Source organism: Lodderomyces beijingensis, assembly GCF_963989305.1.
Source record: "Lodderomyces beijingensis strain CBS 14171 genome assembly, chromosome: 1".
Classification (NCBI taxonomy): domain Eukaryota; kingdom Fungi; phylum Ascomycota; class Pichiomycetes; order Serinales; family Debaryomycetaceae; genus Lodderomyces; species Lodderomyces beijingensis.
The window spans coordinates 938,178-964,248 of NC_089970.1; the positions used below are offsets into that span (position 1 = coordinate 938,178).

Genomic DNA, 26,071 nt, shown 5'->3' on the forward strand with positions numbered 1-26,071 from the left:
CGTACATGCAAAATATCGAGCTTTTCAGTTTTCGTGAAAAAAAGTCAGATCTTCATCATCATCATCGTCATCGACACCATTAGCATCATCATCTATTTTCTTTAACCCCATCTAATGCCACCAAGGAAAGCAGCACCAGGGAAGAAACAGAAGGACGTTTCAGATGATAGGTTCCAGGCAGTTGTGCTAACTGACTCATTCCAGACGAGGTTCATGCCCTTGACGGCAACGAGGCCGCGATGTTTACTACCTCTAGCCAGCGTTCCCTTGATTGAGTACACGTTGGAGTTTCTAGCCAATGCAGAAATCAATGAAGTTTTCTTAGTTTGCTCGTCGCACCATGAACAGATTCAAGAGTACATTGAAAACTCCAAATGGAACAAACACAATTCACCGATACAGATCACCTTGATCATGTCATTAGAGTCGAGATCGGTGGGTGATGCAATGAGAGATATCGATAATCGAGGCTTGATCTCGGGCGATTTCCTCTTGGTTTCAGGCGACGTTGTTACCAACATTGATTTCAAAAAGGTGTTGGAGTTCCACAAGTTGAAAAGCCAGCTGGATAAGAACCACATGGTGACCATGATTTTGAACAGAGCCTCGCCATTGCACCGAACTAGATCTCCGATTGAACCAGCTACTTTTATCTTGGACAAGAAATCAGACCGATGTGTTTACTACCAAGCGATCCCACCAGTCAATGGCAAAAACACCAGTGTCAATGTCGATCTTGAGCTATTGGAAGACGAAGCAGCAGACGATTTTGTATTGAGAAACGACTTGATTGATTGTCATGTTGACATTTGCACTCCTCATGTTCCTCAAATTTTCCAGGAAAATTTCGATTACCAAAACTTGAGAAGCGATTTCTTAAAGGGGGTCTTGACTTCGGACTTGTTGAGGAAAACCATTTATGCGTACATTAGCGAAGAAGGCTCGGATTATTCGGCGAGAGTAGAGAGTTGGGAAACTTATCATGCCATATCGCAAGACATTTTGGGCCGGTGGTGCTACCCCATTCTGCCAGATTGCAATTTGGGCCAAGACGTTAGATTTTCTTATGAGTTTGACAACGTTTACAAGGAGGCAAAAGTATTGTTGGCACAATCTTGTAAAATTGGCGCCTCCACCGCGATTGGCAGAGAGTCTAAAATCGGCGAAGGCAGCTCAGTCAAAGCCTCGGTGATTGGAAGAAACTGTGTCGTGGGCAAGAATGTTTCCATTGCAAACTCGTACATTTGGGATAATGTCGTGATTCAAGACGATTGCGTGCTAGATCGTTGCATTGTTGCATCGGAGGCAGTATTGAAGGAAAATGTGCATATACATCCAAACTCCGTGATTGGGTACCGTGTCGTAATTGGAAAAGGCGTTTCCGTGCCCCAGGGAAGCAAAATCGCTGAAAAGAGGGTTAAGTTGTTGAATGATGGAGTTGAGTTTGGACAGGATGGTGAAGGACAACAACAGGAAGAAGACAAACCCGAGAATGATGTTGATGTTGTTGGCGAGGATGGTGTAGGAGTAATTTACTCATCAGATACCGAACTTAGCGACGACGACGAAGAACAAAACAAACTGGAACAAGCATCATCAAGTTTATATCAATTAAAATCATTAAACATCTCGGACGATTCGATAGCATCGATTTCAAACAAAAGGGCCAAGAGACGCTCTCACACGCGTTCAAGGAGATTCTCGGCCAATTCCATGATGTCAGCTGGTCCAGAGGAGCTTGACGATGAGCAATTCGACGTTGAAGGGTTAGCTACAGTTACCAGGGCCATTGAGAATAACCACGATATCGATACTGCATTGCTCGAGTTGAACACGTTGAGAATGTCGATGAATGTCACCTACCATGAAGTGCGCACAGTCACCAGTTTGGCCATTTTGAAAAAGATTAGAGATTTCATCTCCACTGACACGTTAAAGCCGCAGGAGGCCACCGTCAAGATGTTTAGCCATTGGGGTAAGATGTACAAGAGACAAATCTTTAGCCCCGAAGAACAAGTGGACTTGTTGAATATCTTGGAGACGAGCATAACCAAACTTGAGCACAACCAAGTCATTTTGTTTTTTGCGGTGAAGACATTGTACGATATTGACATTGTGGAGGAAGATAATGTGCTACAATGGTGGGCTCAAGGCGAAGAATCTCCAGTGAGAGAATTGACTACTAAATTTATCAATTGGTTAGAAGAGGCTGAAGAAGATGATGATGAAGAAGAAGAAGAAGAAGAAGAAGAGGAAGAAGAGGAAGAAGAAGAGGAAGAGGAAGGAGATGAATAGACAAGATAATCACATTCACGTAGTCAGTCTCTCGTTAAAATTTTGCAGCCTCTTCGTATAAGTTCTCGCCGTGTTGCAGAAAAGAAAATCGTGTGAAAAATATATCATGAGATAAAAAAAAATATAGACAAACAAAGACACGCTCTCTATACGATCACGAAGCAGCTATAACTTCAGCCAAAATTGTCCCATTTGAAGTTTTTCTTGTACTTTTTGTCAAACCAAACCTCAAGTTTTCTTCATCCTCATAAGGATTCCCTCTCCCTTTTTTGAGAAGAAAAAAAAAGGCAAAACGATGACCAACTTGGAGTACGACGCCATAGTGATTGGTGCAGGGGTAGTTGGCCCCTGTATAGCCACCGCGTTTGCAAGACAAGGCAAGCGGGTGCTAATTATAGAAAGAGACTGGTCCAAGCCCGATAGGATCGTGGGTGAGTTGATGCAGCCAGCGGGAGTCAAGGCTCTCCGAGAGCTAGGCATGATCAAAGCCGTCAACAATATCCAAGCTATTGACTGCACCGGTTACTATATTCAATATTTCAACCATCACCTTAGCATCGATTATCCGCTCAAGGAGGTTGCCCAAGTCACCAATCCCACAAAGCCAATCCACGACGTAGGCACTTTTGGCGGCAACGATAAACTAGATCTAGACTCAACTATAGATCCCAAGGAATGGGACCAGGATGAACGAGTACGAGGCGTAGCGTTCCATCATGGCGATTTCCTCCAAAATCTCCGTGCCATATGCCGAAACGAACCGAATGTCACCACCGTTGAGTCCACCGTGACCAAACTAATACGAGACGAGGACGAAGTCGTGGTCGGGGTTAAGGCCAAGGATAAAAACGGAGAGTTTAGTGAATATTATGCCAAATTAACCATAGGATGCGATGGAATATACTCAAAGTTCAGAAAAGAGTTGAGTGCAGCCAATGTACCCAACATTGGCTCCTATTTCGTTGGCTTGTACCTTGAAAATGCAGAATTGCCGGCCCAGAATAAAGGCCACGTCTTGCTTGGTGACCATGCACCGGTATTGATGTATCACGTGTCGCCCACGGAAACTCGAGTGCTTTGCGCATACAGATCGACAAAACCACCCTCGTCAGCCAACAATGAAATCTACAAGTACATCAAGAAGGAAGTTGTTCCCGTAATACCTAAAGTTACCCTCCCTGCATTTTTAGAAGCCTTGGAGAAGAAGAAGTTTAGAGTGATGCCCAATCAATACCTCTCGGCGATGAAGCAGGGCAAGACTCCGGGTTTTATCTTGCTTGGTGATTCATTGAACATGAGACATCCATTAACCGGGGGCGGCATGACTGTAGGGTTGAACGATGCCGTTTTGTTAGCCAAGCTTTTAGCTCACGTGGACGATTTTGCCGACCACACACAAATCAGCGACAAGATGGCCATCTTCCACCGCAAGCGCAAGAACTTGGACGCCGTCATCAACACGTTGTCAATTGCATTATACTCGCTTTTCGCTGCCGATAAGCGAGCACTCAAGATTCTACAAAATGGATGCTTCCAGTATTTTCAGTTGGGAGGCGAGTGCGTCTCGGGGCCCATTGGGTTATTGAGCGGGATGTTGCCTTTCCCCATGCTTTTGTTCAATCATTTCTTTAGTGTTGCATTTTACTCCATTTATATCAACTTCTGCACGCGTGGCGTCTTGGGTGTTCCCGTGGCGTTATACGAGGCACTCGATGTGCTTTTCACTGCTGTGGTGATTTTCACCCCTTATTTGTGGAAAGAAGTTGTCATGTAATAAGTTTGTACTGTTAATATATATATATACGTACATCTGCGGTAGAACTTGGCTATTGGTTTGCAAATATTGTAAGCGCAGGCAAGGGGGAGGGGTGGAGGTTTTCGTAATTGACACCATTATTGGTGCTGGTGGTTAGGACCTACATCCAGAGACACGCGCCCCAGGCTCTCCTGGGCAGAGAGCGAAGAAAGAGAAGCTTTTTTTTTGGATAAGGTACTCGTCCAAGAGATCTCTTCCGCAGCTTCGGTCAAAGCGTATTTTAATTCCACATTGCGCGTTGGCGGTGAATGCTCCGATGAGGAGGAAAGGAAGGTGATGCAAGCACCTGCCGGTGTGTGTGTGTGTGACAGAAGATTTAGAAAGAGACCACCTTTATGTGGGTGTGGTGTCAAAAAGTAGGCTTGTTAGGTTTGAGTGGTTATGAAGATCGATCTCTCTCTATCCTGCTTGCAGAAGATATACATTAGGTTACATGCACTGAGGAGGGGGGCTCACTTTTGAAGAAAACAAACGAGGCTCAGAGGGTTCGGTTCTGATGGATATATGTCATAACCGGTGGTACATAAAACTTCTGTAGTCTATGCTGCTGCGGTTGTTGTACTAGTTGTGATTGTTGTCATTACTCGTATTCGCTACTTGATATTGATTGCTGAATTTTTTGTAGAGGGGGGGGGGGGGGTGTTTAAATAGCTGCCCACATTGAAAATATCACCATATTTAAAACTCTTCTACTCATCATCATCATCATCATCATCAACAACAACTTACAACCTACACCCTTCAGCATACACATCCGCCACTTTTTCTTTTCCTTCAATCTTCCCATTCAGCTTCAATTCAACCGAAGCAAGCTCCTGTAACCTCTTCTTTTTTTTGTTCAGAGAAAAGATGAGCGATTTACCATTATTGGGCTCGTCAGCCCACGGCTCTCCTAGAACCATGTGGTCGAAATTCCTCAATGCCAGTAAATTAACCTTGAAATCATCGCCGGTCAACTATTTATTAATCTTTGTTCCCCTTGGTCTATTAGCTGATCAGTTAGATTGGAGCGCCAATGCCAGATTCTGGCTCAATTTCTTGGCCATTGTGCCGCTAGCATCGATCCTAGCTTTCGCCACCGAGGAGATTAGTGATTATGTCGGACAAACCATGGGAGGATTTTTAAATGCAACCTTTGGCAATGCCGTAGAATTGATTGTGTCCATTATAGCGCTCAAGGAAAACCAAGTTCGTATTGTTCAAGCGTCAATGTTGGGGTCGATATTGAGCAACTTGTTGTTGGTCTTGGGGTGCTGCTTTGTTGCTGGTGGTATTACTCGTGTCCAGCAAAGTTTCAACCAAACCGTGGCTCAGACCATGTCGAGTTTAATGGCATTGGCCACGGCGTCGTTATTAATCCCGGCCGCGTTCCATGCTTCATTACCTTCTCCTAAAAAGGGCAACGGTTCCAATCCAGATAGCGACCACTTGGTGCTTGAATTGTCGCGCGGCGTTTCAATCATCTTATTGGTTGTTTACTTACTCTACTTGTTGTTTTCCTTAAAGACCCACAGTTCCTTGTTTGAAGAAGTCAATTCGAGCCCCGAAGGCGGCGCGATTGAAAATGGCGCAAACTTGGGGCAACATGGCTCGCACGACGACGACGATATAATCACTGCTAGCAACAACAACAACAACGGCGGCAGCAACTTGAAGCATAATCTGGTTGACAAGTTGTCCGTTTGGGGAGGGTTGATCGTGTTGGTGATATCAACGATTCTAGTGTCGTTTTCAGCCGACATCTTGGTGGGTTCCATCGATGAAATTGTGGAAACGTCGGGTCTTTCAAAGACATTTATTGGTTTAATCGTCATCCCCATTGTGGGCAATGCCGCCGAACACGTCACGGCGATAATCGTCGCCATGAAGGACAAGATGGACTTGGCCATCGGAGTCGCCGTCGGTTCGTCTTTGCAAATTGCCATTTTCGTCACGCCATTTATGGTGTTGGTTGGCTGGATCATCGATGTGCCCATGTCGCTTTATTTCTCGACTTTTGAAACTGCCATATTGTTTGTTTCGGTATTCATTACAAACTTGGTCATCTTGGACGGTGAAAGCAACTGGCTTGAAGGTGCCATGTTGTTGAGTACTTATTTAATCATTGCCTTGTCTTTTTTCTACTACCCTGACTCGGCTGGTTTGTAGGAGAAGTTGAAGTAGTTCAGAAGTCAAAGAAGCAACAAAATTTCAACACCAAAAAAAAAAAGGGTTATAAGGTGAGAGAATTTGATGCCCCTCGTGTGTGAGTGGGTGAGTAAGAGTGTAGAGAGGGAGGTCTACTGGGTATATGGTTAGGGATCTCGCGGGACTCGGGATAGTTCAAGTACTTTTTTCATAAGGGGTGTAGCATAAGGGGGGTTTGTGCATTGGAACTACTAAATATAGAAGATATTTCTTGACTTTTGTAGAAGAAGCCTCACTTGCAATTTTTTTTTCTTCTTTGATTTCTTGTTCACCCACGGTGATGCTTATAGTTAGCAACCGTTTGGAAAAAAGGGGGCAAGACTAGAAGGAGATTGAGACTGAGACTGTGACATGAGAAGTGGGGCAGGTTTTTGATTTACTTGATGATTAGCTAGCCCTTTTTTGAGAGCATCATGGCTGCCAAAGAGAGAGAAACAATAGGGAGGGTTGGCGCAGAGGTACCAGATCTCTGAAGCTAGCAACATTTCAACAATTAAGGGCAATCAGACGACAGCAATTCAACACTCATCGCCGTTTGATTTGAAAGAAGCAAATCTAGACTTGTAGATGTAATATTTCTCATTTGGTGGCTTAGGGGTCCTTCGACGCCCCATGGGGCGTAGACACCCCCCCTTCTTTGATACACGCTCTTTGGTTGCGAAAAAAAAAAAAAAAAGAGTCAGCTCGGGGCGTTGGAATCCCTTGAGAATACACAATCTAGCCTTGAATTTTTCATCTCTTCTTCTACATGGGTGAAGTAACTGACCAAAGATATAAGGGGTTTGCGCGGGAACGAGTAAAAAACCGCGATATCTTAGTCCTGTATTTGTTTGTTTGCTTGCTTGTTTGCTCGATCATCTCTAATCTGTGGAAAGCCTGTCTTATCCCCGAGGAAAGAAAGGGGTGGGATCTTTGCTCAAATTCAAAATTCAAAATTCAAATTCATGGCTTCGCATGAATGAGAAGGGGGAGACTTCACGAATACATGAATATCAATGTTTTTCTTTTTTTATAGATCACGACACGGTGAAGAATGAAAAATTCACGAAATTCATGAAACTTGTTCGTTATCGAAGTTGTTTTTTGTTGTTGTTAATGGAGGGTTAGGTTCGATGCGCTGAGCTCTCTTTCCTTTCAATACCGTGCGTGATGTTTGTTTTGTTGCTAGCAACTTGCGATATCGACAGGTGCCGGGTACTGGAAATGGGCAAGAACGACTAGCGACCACGACGTGATCGTCGCAGGTCGGCGCGCGTCTCCGCCGTGAGAAAATAAGAGAAAGAAGATACAAGCGGAGAGGGAGCAAAGGAGACCTCGAGGCTAGGAGACTGGGAAAATGGGAGGCATGGTGTTTGCTAATTTTCGGCGTCGATCGTTGTCGGTGAAGGAGAAACGGTTGATCGTTCGAAACTAGACTCTTGTTCTTCTGCATACCAACCAGCTTCAATGTATGTGAAATGGGCATCATTAGTTTTTAAGAAACCAAAAGATTGTCAGAACAAAAGTTGCCTTTTCTTCGCCCCACTGCAACAACTCTTAATACGCCCCTCCCTCCATTAAATTCAAGTGTTCTTTACCTGTAGTAGAACACGATGATGACGATGCCTGCATTGAGTTATAGAGATCAAAGATAAACCTGCAACAAAATACCCCGTGAGTTTCATTTACCCGCTGTGTCGGTTACAACCTCTTACATCTAGTCATTTTGCTGGACATTCATCTTTTCCATGGGTGTCGTTCGTGGTGGTGGAAAACCTTGAGTACCTACTTTTCTACATTAGGCAATTTGTGAAAAAAAAAAACGTTTTTTCAGGATTGAGATCTGATTGAGATGACAAAAAAAAAGGAAAGAAAAACTCGACATCTGCATGTTGGTTCTGAGACTACATTTGATTCTGAAATTGACAAAGTCAAGTTAAAGCGTTGATGATGATGCTGGCAAGTGAAATGTCCTTTCCTTTGTTCAACATGATTTTTGGCAAGCTCAAGGCACTCACACATTTACGCACCCACGCATTCGCGCTCACGCGAAGAAAAAAAGAAGGGGCAGAGAGAGACAGGCACGTAACTCAATATAACTCTGAGTATAATACGACACGTCTCAATCACTCAATCACTTACGCATTTAATTAACGACAAATAAATAAAAAAAAACAATTATACGAAATCAAAGGTAAACCTGTCAGCAACAACTATTTTGGCGCTTAAGGCGTTAATTTCGTAGACGAGTTGAGTAAGAAGTACTTATCTGGTTGTCTTTTACCTACACACCACTAGTTCTCAGCAAGCCATAGGCGGGAGGGGGGGGGCGAGCGTCTAGTCAGAAACAGAAGGATGGAAGATACATGAGCCACGGGGGGTTGTTGTGCTATAGAAGCGCGCTGCAAATCACTTCAGCAAATAGAGACCTTCCCGCTACCAACTGTTTTTTTTTAATTTAATTTTTTTTTTTTTTTTATTTTTATGATTAAGGAGATGACGTGACGATAAATAGAAAATCAACCAGCCTTCAACGACGACGACAACAACAACAACAAGCTCCTTTCGCTTTGAGACCTTCGACGTCACACACAACTTCGTGTTTTTTTTGTTTTTTACTTCCCCTTGCGTTCTTGACTCACAAATTAGCGGGTGTTCTTGCAAGCAACGGGAGGACTTTTCTGGAAACTCGCAAGGCAGATGAATCTATGAATAAGAACGAAAAAAAAAAAAGAAAAGCTTGAGGCAAACACAATCGGTAAGATCTCGCGAGGCTTGAAACCAATAGAGCGAACGATCCAGCAATCTTCTGTCCGGTTCTTCTTCTCCTTCTTCTTCTTCCTCCTTAATTCATCGCCTTGAAATCGCTGTTGTTGCTCTGTCCCCATAAATTTTTTCTTCAGTTTTCAGCTTTGTGTTACGCGCCGTATTTCAACTTTCTGTCTTTGACTTCCTAATTAGGAATTTGCACTTTGACCAGTTTATAACCACGTAAAGTAAAAGAACAAGACGAGCACGAAGTACTTTCGAGAGAAGAAATAAAGCCATTTACCCTTAATGAACAATACTTTAGTAGCCGACCGATGTAGCAGGGAATTGGGTGAGGAATAAAGAAAAAAGATACAGCATCTCTCATTATAGACAGAGAGGAGACGGTTCTTGCACCCATTCTCTTTTTTTTTTTTTTTTTTCTTTTTTTTCAATTTATTTAACAAGAATTCCACTCCAGCCCCAGTTTCAGCTCTTATCCTCTTCTGCTTTTACTTGCATTGCACACGAAAACGTTGATATTTATTTACTTGAAATCGCTAATATTCATTTGTTCAGGTCACCCTTTCAAGTTCAACCTCATCTTCGATTTCAAGTTCAACTTCCACTAGCCATATACATATACATATATATATATTTATATATATCCAGACAACTGTTTTTTCTGGGGATCACATCAGCAACTTGCAATACTTACGCTCGTTCAGCTCATATCTACACATAGCCCCTCCTCCCAAAAAAGACATGTCGGACAAGGAAGCATTAAAGGTCTTTTCAAGACAATTAGTATCGATGGAAATGATTGCCTTTTTGGTTGCAACCACCGAGAGCATAATCCAAATTAAACCAACTTCAGGCAAAGCCCAGCTTATCAACAACACAGCCATACTGATAAAGCCCGTCAATAAACAGATAGTCTCGCTCACGACGTTTATCAAGAATCTCATCAAACATTCCAACGTGCAAACTCCAACGCTCATGGCTACTTTGGTGTACTTGAACAAGTTGCGCAACTTTTTGCCTGCCAATGCCGTGGGCATGGAAACAACAAGGCATCGTATCTTTCTTTCAGCATTGATTTTGGCTGCTAAAAATTTAAACGACTGCTCGCCTTTAAACAAACATTGGACCCAATATACAAATGGACTCTTGACTATCGACGAGGTCAACTTGGCCGAACGTGAGTTGATTGGAATCTTGAAATGGGATGTCAGGATTAGACAGGATGATCTTTACATCATTTTGCAGCCTTTTCTCAAGGATATTAAATTGAAACTACAACAGAGACAACAAGTTGATTCTTTGGAGAAATTGAATTTTTACCGATTACACCCACAAGTCAAACTGGCGAGCAGTGGCATGAGCGGAAGAATCTTTTCACCATCGTCTTATCAAGTGTCTGGCTCATCCGCATCAGCATTCAAATCAAGCGCCAATTCATCGAGTTCAAATTCTTCAAATTCATTGCATTCAAACCTATCACTCAAAAACTCCAATTCTTCATCTACCATATCGCTGGATTACAATGATAACTACAACGACGACGACCACTACCACCACCAGCACCACCAGCACCACTACCACTACCACAACCAGAAATCTCATATACCTAGACGTATGCCATTGAGTAACAAGTCACTTAATAACTTAAATCATGAGCAATACTATAACAATTACGTCACTGCCTCCAACACGAGCACCAAAGCACCACCACCACCATCATCATACTCATGTCATCCCGAAATCCACCACCAGTCAAGCCACAGCTACACTAGTAGTACCAATCAAATTCCCCAAGCCAAGATTCCCCACAAACGAAGTATGCGACTGATGATGAATGGATTGATCTCGTCCTAGTGGCCAGATTAGTTCAGCCACCATTCATATTTGAATAAAGGGTTATTTTGCATTTTTTAAAAGGAGGTGGGGGTGGGTTTGGCTTCATATTCAGTTAGTTTCTTGATTTTTTTTGTCTCTTTTTGTTTTGCTTCGACAGTAAAATAGGCAGAGGTAGGAGTAGGGGGACAGGTAAATAAACATGCTAAGTCCCGTTTTTTTTCTCTCTTACTTTAATTTACATCTTTCGCATAAATATCTATAATTTGAGTCCATGGTTCAGCTTTTGACAAAAGAGCAGGGTTAGTTAGTGGGTGAGATCTCCCCTATTGTTTTCAGATCTCGGCATTTTGCAACCTTCCCCCCCCTCCATTTTTTTTTCCGTTTGGTTGCAAGGAACTCAAAATTGCGCGCAGACACGGTTTTGTGTCACAATCTGATACAAGCTCAAAATCAATTTTCGTCTTGTCAGATTCCTAATCGTTTCAGAGGAGAGGGGGACAATATCTGATAAGGAGAGAGATCCAATAAGCCCATTGAGGGCATACAGACAGTTTAGAGTACCCTCTACACAGTAAATGAGGACACCACTTCAATTTTTCTATCTATAATACCTATTTTCTTCTTCCCTTCACTGACTCAATGGTCGTGTCCGTGAGGGTCTTCCTTTGGCGGTTCGGGATGTACTTCTATCATAGTGTCGATTCTCAATATCGAAACACAGGCCTCCAAGGCCGACTTCAATGCTTTGATTTTGGAAATCGTGGGCTCCAACACCCCCTGCGTGGCTTCATCAACAATCTTACCATTGATCAAATCCAATCCATAGTTTTTATACTTTTGTCTCTTGGCATCACTGGTCTTGGCCATCTGGGCTAACGCATGGTATGTTCTCAATTTGGAAACCAATTCAGAAGCATCTTTAGCAGCATTCAGAGCCAACGTCTTTGGTATAATCAACAAGGCAGCACCAAACTCCCAAATTGCCAACTGCTCTCTTGACCCCACAGTCGAGGCAAAGTTTTCCAAATATATGTTCAAGGCAGTTTCAACGGCACCGCCACCGGCGACAACGTGGCCACTTTCAAGAGTCCTCTTGACTACTGAGAGTGAATCATGGATGGACCTTTGCATTTCATCCAATGTGTAGTCATTGGGACCACGCAATATGATTGAGCTCGATGAATGCTGCTTGGTGCCTTTGATCAAGATACATTCATCATCACTGATTCTCGTCTGCTCTACTTCGTCGGCATACCCCAAGTTGCTAGCGTCAAAAGTTTCATCACCTTCTAAATTGCTCAACGATGACACCAAAGTGGCACCGGTGGCCCTAGCGATTCTTCTCAAATCTTCCTTTTTACAACGCCTAACAGCCATGCATCCGTTTTCAACAAACTCTTTCAAACACAAGTCATCAATACCCTTGGTGGTCAAGATAACGTTGGCCCCGCTTCCAATGATCTTCTGGATCTTTTCTATAATGATTCCGTATTCTCTTTTCCTAATTTCCTCCAACTGGTCGGGATCCTCGATGTTGATCTGCACACCCATGGCCATCCTGGCTTTTTGCAAGTTGATGTCCAAACAAGCAATCTTGGCACCTTTAATCAGCTTGACCATAGCCTGAGACGCCACGGTACAGTTTAAAGCGTATCCGTCAACAAGAACAGACTCCAAAAACGATTTCCCGTGAGCTTTCAAAACATTAACAGCTTTAACAGGGTATTTGACGTCGCCTTTGCTGTTGGTGGTCTTGACTGCCAACATGGCATCAACAACCATCTTGCTGAAAAAGCTAGAATCGGTGCCGATAATCTTGGAACTCATGGATGTTTTGGCAATGTTGATCAAAGTCTGCTTACCCAACGTATCAACGCTTTGACTCAAACACAGGTTAGTATATCTGATGGCTTCTTTCAAAGCCAATCTGTACCCACTGATAATGGTGGTTGGGTGGATCTTGTTGCGAACCAATTCATGTGCCCTTTTCAACAACTCAGCGGCAATAATAACAACACTGGTGGTGCCATCGCCAACTTCGCGATCTTGCTGCTGGGCCAACTCCACCAAAATCTGGCCGGCCGGATGCTGCACATCCAACAACGCCAAGATCGTCGCGCCGTCGTTTGTCACCGTGACATCTCCAATATCATCCACCAACATTTTATCGAGTCCCACCGGCCCCAAACTTGATTTTACAACATTGGCAACGGTTTGCGCTGCCAACACCGTTTGCGTGCGCACATCGTCCCCGGAAATCTTCTGCGCTCCTAGAAATAGCGTATCTGGTCTTGCTGCTGTGAACATGGCGAGGGCTCCTATATATATAGAATGGACTTCAATTGATTCGAGTTGCTTGTGTGATCTTTGATTGATGGCTATCCTCTGATTCAAATTTTCCTTCCCTTTCTTTCGTTTCTTCTTTTTTTTTTTTTTTTCTTTCTCCTTCTGTTTGTTGGTTTGGTGGTGAGAGTTGCGCGCGGCGAGTCTCTGTTTCTGAGAGAGGGTGAGGACGTGAGAAGCAGAGAGAAGGACGAAGAAGACGATGTGGTTTGGAGATTTATTCAAAGGAAAGCACGGGGGAATGAGCTGGACGGAAGGGCTCGAGCTTACTTTAACCATGTGGTTAGGACGTCCTGTGTCAGTTCAACCTGGCTAGTCATATTTTGAAGGTGTAAAGGTTGCTAGCGAGAAGCAACCAAATCAAATCCCCTGGTGGTAAAATTTGACAAAGAATTGAGACGAAATTGGTCTTTCTCTATCAAATAATCAGACAGGTCATGCTTTGATGTTCAATCTCAAGCCACAGTTAACATGATGACTCGTGTGACGAGTTCCCAAACGTCGTACATTTCCAAAAAACAACTCCGCCGAGGCTGGATAAAGTTTGAGTTTAAGGGGGGCGGGAGGAAATAACTAGATTAAATATCACCGAGATTAGAGTGCATTTTTATCACGAGTCAAGTAGAGAGCCTCGTGACTGTACAGAAAATAGAGACCAGTCAGCCTCAATTGCGAAAACGGCCCAATCAAATGTGGCATCTTCTGACATATGGTGGTGGTTCAACACGTTCTTGCGTTGTATTATAGTTGGTTGTTCTAGTCCGACTGGGGGCGGACCATTTCCACACATGGTAGCGCGCAAATCTTAATGTAAGTCTTAGCCAGCAAGAAGTGCAAGGTTCAAAGGCTGGCCCCACCACTGCCTTGCACACTTTTCAACACTTTTTAACACCTTTTTGGCACTTTTTTTTCAAAATTTCAAGGACTACGCTGTACAGAAATTTGATGATGCTTAAGAACCAATTGGAGTTTCGGACGATATTTCAGCAGAGATTCACCGTCTCGCTCAAACGTGGCGTGACCAGTCACAGCTTACAGAGAAGTTATGCAGCTGTTGCTTCTGGGGCTAAACTTAAGCTGCCTACAGCTCCAAGGTCAGCTAACAGGTCAAAGCAATCACAGGAAAAGAAAGCAAGCACTTCGAAAAAGGCAGCAGTTGATGAAAAGCGCACAAGTCTTCAGGCGGCCAAGGAGAAAGCGAAACAGCTACAGAAGGAGCTTAAGGAAGCAGAGACTAAGATCAAGGCTGCCGTTAAGGAACGCACCAAGAAGGCAGCCGAGAAGAAACAGGAGGTGAAAGAAGCTGAGGCTAGGCGCAAGTTGGTAGCCAAAGCTACCGTGAATCCGCGTGCGTACTCACCGTTGGTGGTCTTTTGCAAAAGCAAGAAGCTTTCAATCAAGGATGCAGTCCCAATCTTTGCGCAAATATCCGAAGAGGAACGCAGTAAATGGACGCAAGCGACAGCGGACTTGAACTCGAAGATCCGCCCCATGGTGACGCCTAGACCTAAATCTGATGGAACGACAAGCTTCAGTAGGTTTGTAAAGAAAAACATTGCTGACACCATGGAGAATGTTCGCGACGGTGGCGTGGAGGGGCGGGATGTAGCTAATACGGCCTTTCGCCAACTAGGCGAGAAATGGAGAGCAATGGACGAGAACGAGAAGAGCAGGTACGCTCTCCTGAAGGAGGAAAGGGCCAGAGCTCAACAGGAAAAGAAGGATTGGCAGGAACTAAGAGTGAAGGAGTATCATGAGTTGCAGAAGTTCTTGAAGGATTACAAGGTGAACATTGAAGACTATTAGAGGAAAGTACAATTGCTTGTCAGAGATGAAGCGAAGTTGAAAAAAAAAAAACAAAACAAAGCAAAACAACAAAACAACAAACAAGTAACAATATTAATATTTCGTAAGTAAACGACCAGTATCATGTTTGACTCTTTTGTTACCCTAACCTACCATTTGAGCTATTTTTTTGGGGGCTCTTTTTTTTTTTTTGTTAAAGGAGTATGCATTGACCTTAGGGGGCTTGGTGTGGTCGCTGGACACACTTGTAGACGAAGTTGCGACCAGCACGTGACTCGTGTGTCACGATTTACCATAGTCCATAGTGACTCCTGCTTTAACCAGGAACAACCCCTCTGACGTGTGCACTTTATTGTGGTGCCTCACTCTTCCTCACTCTACACCACTCACAAGGCATCTTGCCATCCACTGCGGAGAAAATTGCGCAGTTTAAGCACCCCATAAGCGAAACTCAAACTTCAAGTATGCTCAGCTAGCCCAAAGACCGAAATTTACAGGTCAAAGAAAGCCTCTGACGACTTGAAGTTTCTAAAACCGTACGTTAGAGCTTTAAAGACTTACACATTTGGCCCTTGATGACGAGTAAGATCAAATCGCGAGACAAAGTCAGTGACGAGTGGGAATTGATGATAAATGGAAACATCAGCAATTTTTGTAAGCATCATATGCGTGTGACACAGTCCCTACACAACATAATTCAAAGACACCCATTGACCATTCAATCAAGCTGGGCCCGTTCCTTAATATGTTGAAAGAATGAAGACGGATTGCCTCGGGCCCGCAAGTGGTAGCGCGGAAGGGTTACCCTGTGTGCTTACGCGTTGAGTAGCTATAGTACAGATCTAGGTTTCAAGGATCGACCGCTGCAAACGACTTTTGAAATAGCAGCTTGACTTGTATTTTCTTAAGAAAGGACCATTTGACTGATTGCTCAAGATGAGACTGATTGTGGAGGCAAGATTGTTGTCGAATAAACTTCCATAGACCTTCAGCTTCATCAAAAGAAGTCGTGTACATTTTTCAAACATGGAGACGACACGACCAAGAAGAAAAACAAACAAAAGTAAACAAATCTGCGAAAAGGAACACGTCTCTGGGCCTCAAAGTCTAGCTTTTTTCTTTCTTTCCTCCCCTTACGTCCCAATTGAAGCCAGCATTGACAATTATGAATCCAATAAGCTCCGTACTAGCAGGAATACGGGGGCAAACGGTCACTCGAACCGTTTTGCAGCAGAGATTCGTCGCCGTGTGCACAAGTTACGCGATCAATCGCACACCTTTCAGAACATACGCAGCTGGCAGCTCCGGAGCACAACTCAAGCTGCTCATCGCCAAGGTCAAGAAAGCCAAGGATAAGTCGAAACAGCTACAGAAGGAGCTTAAGGAAGCAGAGACTAAGATCAAGGCTGCCGTTAAGGAACGCACCAAGAAGGCAGCCGAGAAGAAACAGGAGATGAAAGAAGCTGAGGCTAGGCGCAAGTTGGTAGCCAAAGCTACCGTGAATCCGCGTGCTTACTCACCGTTGGTGGTCTTTTGCAAAAGCAAGAAGCTTTCAATCAAGGATGCAGTCCCAATCTTTGCGCAAATATCCGAAGAGGAACGCAGTAAATGGACGCAAGCGACAGCGGACTTGAACTCGAAGATCCGCCCCATGGTGACGCCTAGACCTAAATCTGATGGAACGACAAGCTTCAGTAGGTTTGTAAAGAAAAACATTGCTGACACCATGGAGAATGTTCGCGACGGTGGCGTGGAGGGGCGGGATGTAGCTAATACGGCCTTTCGCCAACTAGGCGAGAAATGGAGAGCAATGGACGAGAACGAGAAGAGCAGGTACGCTGTCCTGAAGGAGGAACGGGCCAGAGCTCAACAGAAAAAGAAGGATTGGCAGGAACTAAGAGTGAAGGAGTATCATGAGTTGCAGAAGTTCTTGAAGGAATACAAGGTGAACATTGAAGACTATTAGAGGAAAGTACAATTGCTTGTCAGAGATGAAGCGAAGTTGATTGCTTGACGAGATCTACGATTTGTAAGTGTAATATAAATATGTGAATACGGCCCCCGGCTGATATTAAAACGAATTAGTTTTTTTTTTTTTTTTTTTTTCTTGAAGTCTCTATTCATTCATTTACGTTTATATAATACAGTTTTGCAACGGGGCTTTCTATACTGCCATCTTCTCTTCGCTAATTGTTTGACCCAAATTCTTTAAAACGCGTTTCAATTCATTTGGCAAGATAGGTTTTGAAATGAAGTCAACCATACCGCATTTTATACACCTATCGCGGTCGTCACCGGCTACGTTTGCCGTCAAGGCCACAATCTTTGGGATAGAGTCGTCCTTGCCGAGACTCTTGTACTTGGCAATCAACTCTTGCGTAGCAGTTATTCCATCCTTATTGGGCATTTGTATATCCATCAATATGACATCGTATTTTTGATCCTTCTGTAATAACTCGTCGCATTTTTCCAAAACTTTGACACCGTCTTTGGCATGGTCTGCTTGATAGCCCAATTTTTCAAGGTATTTTAGTGCAACTTTATAATTGAGCAAATTGTCCTCCGCGAGCAAGATTCTCAACGGGTACTCATCGGCCAAGCGTATGGGGCTGACCACAGTCGGTTTGATGTTGACTTCTTCTTGGTGACGAAGCAATCTCACGACCCTTTCCCTTTGGAATGGACACAACAAAGCTTCGTATTTGGCACTCTCGCCAGTTAACGGTTTGCCAAACTGCGCCAAAATGACAATCTTGACACTTTCTTTCAACTGAGTCTCCAACTTGCTGAAATCGTCATATTCTTCGGTATTAACAAAAAAGTAATCCTTGTCTTTGACATTCTCTGCATCGCTCACGTTCTGCACATCAGAAGCATGCAACTTGAAAAAAGTCAACATGTTCTTTAAACTTTCACTTGTGAGTTCCAACTTGCTAATAATCACGGCTTGCTTACCTGGTAGTTCAATCTCTGGCTTTTCAAACAACTTCACATTCAAGCTAACGTTAAAGTAAAAAGTACTTCCGACTCCTTCTTGACTCTCGAATCTAATGTCGCCGCCCATAATGTCGGCCAATTTCTTGGATATCGCGAGTCCCAAACCAGAACCACCAAACTCACGCCTTGACGAGCCATCCACTTGCGAAAAGGCTCCAAAGACTTTCTTGTGAGACATCTCGGGAATACCAATTCCAGTATCCTCCACCGAGATGGTAATCTCGTATCTGTCAGCAGTGAGCTCCACAGCGTTGCATGAAACGATAATGTGGCCCTGACTGGTGAATTTTATTGCATTACCGACTAAATTGATGATGATTTGCCTTACCCGCGTCACGTCGCCCATCACGATGTCAATCTGCGGGCAATTGTTGAAGAACACCAACTCCAACTCATTGTTGACCACTTGCTCGCCTCCCAATTGTATGGCACTTTCAATGCAGTCATTCAACGAAAAAGGCGCACTATCCAACGTGAACGAACCATGCTCTATTTTCGAAAAAGCCAATATTCCATCAATGATATTCAACGTCACCATGGCCGAGCTCTTTATCGCTTCCACATATTCTCTTTGCGTCGAGTTTAATGACGTATCCAACAAGAATATCGAGCAGGACAACAACGAGTTGAACGGCGTCCTGATCTCGTGTGACATGTTGGCCAAGAAACTTGCCTTTTCAGCAGTAGCCTCTTCAGCTGCCATTTTCGCCAACTCCATTTGTGAAATGAGCTTTGCTTTGCCCATCGCGACTGAAGCCTGAGAGCAAAACAAGTTCAACAAGTCCCGCTTTCGGCCATCAAACACGGCCTTCTTTTTATCCTTTCTATTGTCATTCTCAAGGTAAAGTGCACCAAAAATTCCAAACAGACCTTTCAACGGCACACAAAGCACGCTCGATGCTGCGTCGTAGTGGTAATAAAAATCCTTGCCAAACTTGTTTGCAAAAGCAATGTGGTCGTCCTCTCTATTGACGCTCTCACCACTTTGTAAAACATATTGAATTAGCGAAATGGGGCACACGTCGACTCTAGAGCTGAGAGGCTCCTCTTGCAACGCATAGATATGTTGAGCTGAGCCAACAGCAATAATCTTGGGTTCCACATCGTCGTTGGACACAACAACACCGTAGTCCACCTCGGCAAAATTGACTGAGCAGCCCAACAACTCCAACAAGATGGATTTCTCACTCGGCGCTTCGGAGATCCCTAGACAGGCCTGAATAGTAGAGTATAGGTCGTAAGCTGCATTGGAGTTTGGATTCGTGTCCTCCTTGTGCGCTGCTTTTCTTGTTTTTCGACTAATCTTCATCTTCAGTCTCAACTCAGCATTAGCATTGAGATCATAACTAGTAGGCACGATTGGACCAGGAGTTGCAGCAGCTTCTCTAATCTCGGAACCATTCAACCCAGCCCAAGAATAGGCGCTGGAGTCGAGCTTCATGTACTTGGCAAACTCCTCTTCCAAGCCTCTCACATACTCCTGGAAATCCAAGCTCTTCATGACATCTATCCCCATCTTTGCAAATTTGCGGACCCTCTTTTCATTCTGGCCAGCTCTCACCAACCACCTAGCGCAGTTGATGGAGAACCACGAGTACTCAAACATATTGCCGTTGGACTTGGCCACATCAATAGATTCCTCAAAACAGTCGAGGACCGTCAACAACTCCGTTTTCTTCTCTCTCATGAGCTTAAAAGCCTTGATCATCAAGTATTTACTTTGAAACGACTTTTCGTTTGCGGACGCCCATAGCTTCATTCGTCTTTGAACTTCGTCAAGGGCAAAGCTCTTTCTGCTTTCGTACTCAGGTGAGCCTACCGATGAATATGCAATCAGCACTGCAAACAAAAGATAATAGTACGGCGTGAAAAACAAAATCGGGAAATCGTCCAGAATGGTGTTGAGATTGTCAAGCATCGTTTTGCAGGCGTCGTCATACCTTCCCGAGGCAATCAGCCCCGTCAACAAAATAATATAGTAGCACAATTGACTAAGCGGGTTTTTCGTTGCAAACGCAGCCTCGTATTTGGCTTTAAATGCCTCAAAGTGAAGACTTCCAAACATGACATCTTCGCCATCAAAGAGAAACATTTGTTCATCCAGGACATCCATTTTCGGGCGCTGTGCTCGGCGATATTTAAGCAGGTACGAGGTCTCGTATGCCCTTCCACTAAGGATCAAAAAGAACAATTTCGAGGTCCCCAATGCCAAGTTCAAGTCGGTAAAAGTTGAAAGCGTATCGTTTTGATCCGTCTCTGCACCAATCTCAAAGTATTTCTGTACTGTTGGTAGTGGTTCAACAAGATATGCCAACGTGCACACGTAGATTTCATAAATCGTTCTGGTGAATGATAATGAAACATCGGTGGCGCGGTTGACCAAAGCTAGCGCCACTTTGCACAACTCCTTGGCTTTCATTTGCCCCGAAGGCGAAAACTCTCTTGCAAAATCAGCTGCAAAATCAAGCAATATCAAAGCGGCAAAAGGTGTAGCCCCGTACTTGAACACAGCTGTCATCCCTTGGATCACGAGCAACTTCCTGCTCGCATTCATTTGCAAAAGCACTAGCGGCGAAAGAATCTGCGATATGAGGTGGAAGATCAAGATGGTTCTTGGATCCTTGGCTTCCTTCAATTTCAAAATGCCTCGAATTTCGGGAATGGAAACGGGGACTTTTGATCGCATCTTTTCATACGCCTTTTGATTCAGCTCTTCATCTCCTGAAATTGTGATTCCCAATTTTGGAAATCTCTCTAGACATAAGCTGACTGCTTCCTCTATCTGGCCAAGCTGCACCTTGCACCGCACAATTTGAAACAAAAAGACCAACTGGTCAAACCCATATTTTGCTTGTGCTGATTCAATGACATCTAAACACTTGTCATAATCCTTGAAGTAGTAGTGGTTTTGGGCAATCGTCAAGATCGATTTCAATTGCCTCTTGGGATCAAGCTCGTCGACTAGCTCACCAACAACTTCGAAAAATTTTTGCGCCAACTTCATGTTGTATGTTGAGGAAGCGTACCTGCCGGCCTGAACCAACACCTCTATATATACCTCCTTCTCCTCCAGCCTGGCCACTTCGTACGACTGATGGAAATAGCTCGCCATTTGTAAATACCCACCAATGTTTAAGGTCTTTTCTTTGATGATGTTTTTGTAGTATCTCAATGCACATAGCCTAGAGATTTCTTGGTATTTGCCAGAGGCAACCAACTCGGAAATAATGTGAGTGCAAAGCGAGTCGTGGAAAAACTTATAACTGCAGTTTGAAGCTAGCTCCCAAATATTGTTATCGGAAAGATCAAAGGGCGAGTCACTGCTAGTAAGGAGGTGAAAGGGGACCTTGTAATATGTGCTTGTGGGCACGATGATCTTGGCCACAATCAACAATTGTAAAAAGCGGAAAACTTTGCCAATGGGCAAGTTTGCCGCAACAATCAAGTCGGAAAGATGGAAACCGGATCCATTTGAAATGATGGCGACGTAGTCGAGCAACTCTTGAGTCTCGGCATTTGTTGCAGAGTGAAGATAATTCGAAACCACTTCGTAGTTGGTATGGCCATAGTTGCTGGGACTCAAGTTGTCCACAACCAACTGGTCATGGCTCGTGTTGGGAAGATAGTAGCAGTGCTGGGAAAACCTGGCCATTCTTGCTGCATACAAAACAAGCAAAACATTCCCGTTGGACACGTCAAAGAAATCACCTGTACCGTCGACTTTGCTGTGCATCAGCTTAGAGTTTTTGGAGTCGTGGTTTGCGCTTCGTTGCTGGTCATACATTGAGGACATACTCGTCTGCTGCGCTGCTTCGCCCGCTGGCGGGGCGAAACTCGATCCATGCGAGCCTAATGTGTTTGCCACCCATTGCACATACGCCGACTTGGGAATCAAGGGAACATCAAAAACGTGGAGATCAATGTTTGACTTGTCGACATAGTTTTTAAACGCTTTTTCCTTATCTCGTGTATCCATGGGCTCGATAAACTGCTCGGCATTTGTGGAAAAAGTCACAACAATTTTCATGGCCATTTCACCAACGTCGCTTTCGTCTTCGTTGTACGCCAACAAGTCACATAGCAACGCCCACGACTCTTGCGTGCACCAATGCACGTCATCAATGAAAATTGTTAAACCCTGGTATCCAACAACTTTATAGAAAGCTTTGATAATCTCTCTAAATTTAACTTCAAGGCTCGCCGTGGGTTCCTCCTTTCCAGGTGTACCAGGGGTGTTGGCGCCCAGCTTGCGCAGATAGATGGAAACGTACTTTTCTCCCAACAATTTACGCAACTCCGGTATCAAGTAAAACAAAATGCTCAAATCCAACGGAATGTACTTGACAATCAACTCTCTCCAGCTGCTTTGAATCTCTTCCGAGCACTCTAAAATCTGGCCAATAATGGTTTTGATTCCATTCAAAAGGTACGAGTAGATGGAATTGCCCGTGTCTGAGTAGCTGAATTTCCAAAAGCAGTAAAAATCGTATTTGAAAAAGGCCCCCGCTCGAAGGTCGTTCAATATAATGGTTTTCCCCGAGCCACTCTCGCCGCTGATGAAAATCATATTGACGCCACCAGTGTACATATTGTTGTAAGTTTCAAACACTCTTTTGTAGAAATCGTCCCGTCCGATAAATTTGGTGTCGAAATTTAGCAGCGGGCTATGGCGTATCTTTTCCGGATGCTTGAGCTTCTGTTTGTTCAAGTACACATCAAAGTCATCGGTCTTTTTCCAATGGTTCCAAACAAGTTCGCCCAATGAGCTCACTTTGCCAATGTAATTATTTTTGATGAGCATCAAATCGCTGAGCAAAGAATAGCAATCAGAATAGCGGTCCATGGGATTCTTTTCCAAGCATCTCATAATAACCGAGCTCAACTTTTCTGTGATCCAGTTGGGGGCCAACAAATGCGGCGCCACGGGTTTTTGGAAAATTTGCATCCGAATGATGGAATTTGGGTCGTCGCTTTGGAAAGGTAACGCACCCAAAAGCAACTCGTACAAGATGATTCCAAGCGAATAGAAATCCGAGTGGTAGTCAACAAACTGATTGACAACTCCGGTCAGCTCAGGTGACATGTACGGGACCAAGTCCTTGATTTCATTGAGATGTGTCTTGCGATAACCATAATGACAATTTTCAGCGTGGCTGAACGCGTACTCCCAGCCCATAATCTTGACATTGTTTTGGTCATTTTGCGATTTCAACAAATTCAGACTAGTCAATCCGTTGTGGACAAACCCCAACTCGTGCAAAGTGGCTAAAGTTTCGACGACTTTGATTATATCGGAAACAATCTCAATGATCTTGAGTGGGGTCTTGGGGTTGCTGGTTATTTGGCGAGCTAGTTTGTTGAAGAATGAGTGTGTTGATATCGAGCCTCCCGTGTTGCCGATCCCGTTAAAGAATCCACTCGAGTAGTCCATACTCTCACTTGGAGTAATATTTGAAGCCGAGTTGACACTAGTGTTGGATCGTCTTCTGCCTCCGGAGCCGTTTGAAGAGAAAGAGCCGTCTCTGTCGTCATGGTTCTCCAAGCCCTCGTTGGCGAAATCGAAAAAAGTCCTGTAGTCGTCGTCTTCGTAAACCAGCGCAATTCGCTTTTGCCAACGCGAGCTTCGTCTCCTGGGGAAATCCTCGTTTTGCTCATCGATAAAACTAAATGACAAAATCTCCTTTGGGTACAAGACACCGGGCATGTTCGGTGGCAATGTTGGCGGATTGTGAACCGCATCCTTGCACAAGCGAGGTATGTTTGAGTCCTTGATGTATTCATTAGTCAAAGTTTCGTTGGTCCAAAGCGGATGAGTTTCCGGGGGGTTGTATCCAGAAAGTATGTACCACTCATTGAGCAAACGCGATAACGATGAGCTTTTCAAAAGATTGGGCGAAATCCGCATAATGACTTTTGAATTTGGTTCGATCCAACTAGCATCTCGCGATGCCAATTTACATTGGAACGTTTCCGAGTTTGATATCTCACTCTGGCCTGATTTCACAGCAAAGTACAACAAATTGGCTCGATGGTGCGATGATCCAAACTGGTTTGTTAACGTATACCCCGGGATTGTTTCCGGTTGAATATTGGCAAAGTCTTGAAACGAGCCTTGCGATCCGCCGCGGGACCTGTGAACATTCAAGCTTTGATTCAAGTAGTTCAAATGATCCCGAATGTAGTTTATATTATTCAAATAGGAGGTTTTGCCCAAAGCGACATTTTCTCGTGTCTCCGACGAAAGCGATGAGATGTCCTCGTCGGAGCTTTTCCCCTGCGAAGAATGCATAGATCTGAGATCGTGATCGTCAAACAAACTCGCTATACTCTGGTGCGGGTTCATGTCACGGTCTATTCTCGAGTCCTCCTCGTAAGCATCGGGACTCAACGTTTGGTCCGTGGTGTAATCATCGAGTGGCACACTAACAAGACTAATCACCGAGGGAGGTCTCACCAATTGGGGCTCTATGCTCGTGGACAGCGAGCCGTTCAAACTCAAGCTGGAGGGGGCGTCGGAGGGCGGCATCGCCGAGTCCGAGGCGATGGAGTCACTCACTTTGTGCTTGGATAGCCTGCCCACGATCGAGCCGCGAGATGACGAAGGTGGCGACACCCCCGCCGCCCCTGGGTTATTGCTGAATTGGAAACTCAATGCATCGTCCACCGTGCCACGTCTCACGAAACCAGGCCTCGATCTGCACTTTGGTTTCTGCTCTGTGTACCCATTATTCGGGAAATCCCCATCTTTGAGTGAAGCCGTGGGTGACAAGTCGTCAGATGCCTTTCTCAAATGAGCTCCCAATCCCATAATTCAAAACGAAAACCCGATCAAAAATAATAAAAAAAAAATTATTATGCGATCAATGTGAATTGAAAATAATATAAGATGTGAAAAAAAAAGTCAACTCCTCGACCCACCACGAAAGGTTGAAGTTTTGTTCTCTTTGAATGTCAAAAATTTGGAGGAGGGGGGAATACGAAGGGTTGCTTTTCTCAAAGGAAAATTTTTTTTTGAGGCTATGAAGTTGTTTAAATTGTAGTAGTAGATGTCTTTCCCCTTGAGGTTGAAGGCAAGTGAGACACATTGGCTCTTCAAACTAGGTTTTAAGAAGCTGTATAAAAAAGAGCTCTGAAAGTAACGGGTACTATCAGAGACTCTTGGAATAAGCTACTAACCGTTATTGCTGTTCTGGTTGTTCTCGTTGCGCTGTGGACGTATGCCCCTCGGCTTAACTTGAACACAAATCCAAGTTGTAAAAAGGCGCCTGGCTGTTTCTCCATTTCCAGACTATAAAGAACAAAAACAAGAGAAAAAGGTGCTAATCAATTCTTGGTTGGTTTATACTCACACGGTGGCAGATTTTTATAGAGCTATCATTAGACGTTGTTGCCGTCCTGGTACGTATCCGAATGAAAGTGCCTCTTTTTTTTTTTTTTTTTTTTTCGAGCTGAACTCCAACTCTGATAGAGAGCGAGATAGAGAGCCATGTGTATGTATGCGTATGTATGCGGAGTACATCGAGAACAACCTGTACCTACGCACCAAGGATAATGCAAGAACCAAATAATCCGGAGTTCCTTCCGCTGCTCGCACTAGGCATACTCATAACTGTAACCCTGCAGTTAACCACAGTTGAACAAAAATAAAAAAATGAAAAAAGAAAAAATTTACGAGCGGCACCGAGTGCGCGATAAGAGTGGAGTTGAGACTTGAAGTTTTGACCGAGCGATGAAAGGAAAGTTTTGGGTGGTTGATAGCATGCCTTCGGGAAAGACTTTTATCTTGCTCAACCTCACATTCAAATGCAAGCTAAAACAAACGGGACTCTCATAACGGGGGGAGGTCTCTTTCAACGGAAGATCTCGCAACCGTAGTTTTTTCTCACTTCCACGCTGGTGGTAGCCCGGAATTTAAGCAGCAAAGCGCAAAAACAACAGCAATCTTAACGAGGCTAGACTGGGCCACGAACGCCTCTGTTTTGATGTTTGTGGCGGCAATAGCAGAAACTCCCGAGAGACATACGCGGGGGCTGAAAGTTT

The 26,071-nt window shown here is 44.2% G+C and overlaps 8 protein-coding genes across 8 annotated transcripts; 6 read left to right on the forward strand and 2 right to left on the reverse strand. All coding sequences in view use genetic code 12, as the record gives it.

Annotated features, from left to right (window-relative positions):
• Positions 1-114: 114 nt before the first annotated feature.
• Positions 115-2,295, forward strand: LODBEIA_P04030 (uncharacterized protein; the record flags this gene model as incomplete). The annotated part of the gene is made up of 1 exon (XM_066974206.1): positions 115-2,295. One exon carries the CDS (start codon positions 115-117, stop codon positions 2,293-2,295), a length of 2,181 nt encoding a protein of 726 aa, XP_066827341.1.
• A 295-nt stretch (positions 2,296-2,590) lies between these two features.
• On the forward strand, positions 2,591-4,069 carry LODBEIA_P04040 (uncharacterized protein; the record flags this gene model as incomplete). Its single annotated transcript, XM_066974217.1, has 1 exon — positions 2,591-4,069. The coding sequence occupies one exon, from the start codon at positions 2,591-2,593 to the stop codon at positions 4,067-4,069; it is 1,479 nt and encodes a 492-aa protein (XP_066827342.1).
• An 891-nt stretch (positions 4,070-4,960) lies between these two features.
• LODBEIA_P04050 (uncharacterized protein) lies at positions 4,961-6,259 on the forward strand (the record flags this gene model as incomplete). Its single annotated transcript, XM_066974228.1, has 1 exon — positions 4,961-6,259. The coding sequence occupies one exon, from the start codon at positions 4,961-4,963 to the stop codon at positions 6,257-6,259; it is 1,299 nt and encodes a 432-aa protein (XP_066827343.1).
• A 3,531-nt stretch (positions 6,260-9,790) lies between these two features.
• Positions 9,791-10,903, forward strand: LODBEIA_P04060 (uncharacterized protein; the record flags this gene model as incomplete). The annotated part of the gene is made up of 1 exon (XM_066974239.1): positions 9,791-10,903. One exon carries the CDS (start codon positions 9,791-9,793, stop codon positions 10,901-10,903), a length of 1,113 nt encoding a protein of 370 aa, XP_066827344.1.
• A 618-nt stretch (positions 10,904-11,521) lies between these two features.
• LODBEIA_P04070 (uncharacterized protein) lies at positions 11,522-13,192 on the reverse strand (the record flags this gene model as incomplete). Its single annotated transcript, XM_066974250.1, has 1 exon — positions 11,522-13,192. One exon carries the CDS (start codon positions 13,190-13,192, stop codon positions 11,522-11,524), a length of 1,671 nt encoding a protein of 556 aa, XP_066827345.1.
• Positions 13,193-14,173: 981 nt separating this feature from the next.
• On the forward strand, positions 14,174-15,034 carry LODBEIA_P04080 (uncharacterized protein; the record flags this gene model as incomplete). The annotated part of the gene is made up of 1 exon (XM_066974261.1): positions 14,174-15,034. One exon carries the CDS (start codon positions 14,174-14,176, stop codon positions 15,032-15,034), a length of 861 nt encoding a protein of 286 aa, XP_066827346.1.
• A 1,165-nt stretch (positions 15,035-16,199) lies between these two features.
• On the forward strand, positions 16,200-17,000 carry LODBEIA_P04090 (uncharacterized protein; the record flags this gene model as incomplete). Its single annotated transcript, XM_066974272.1, has 1 exon — positions 16,200-17,000. The coding sequence occupies one exon, from the start codon at positions 16,200-16,202 to the stop codon at positions 16,998-17,000; it is 801 nt and encodes a 266-aa protein (XP_066827347.1).
• A 198-nt stretch (positions 17,001-17,198) lies between these two features.
• On the reverse strand, positions 17,199-24,839 carry LODBEIA_P04100 (uncharacterized protein; the record flags this gene model as incomplete). Its single annotated transcript, XM_066974284.1, has 1 exon — positions 17,199-24,839. The coding sequence occupies one exon, from the start codon at positions 24,837-24,839 to the stop codon at positions 17,199-17,201; it is 7,641 nt and encodes a 2,546-aa protein (XP_066827348.1).
• Between the last annotated feature and the right edge of the window lie 1,232 nt (positions 24,840-26,071).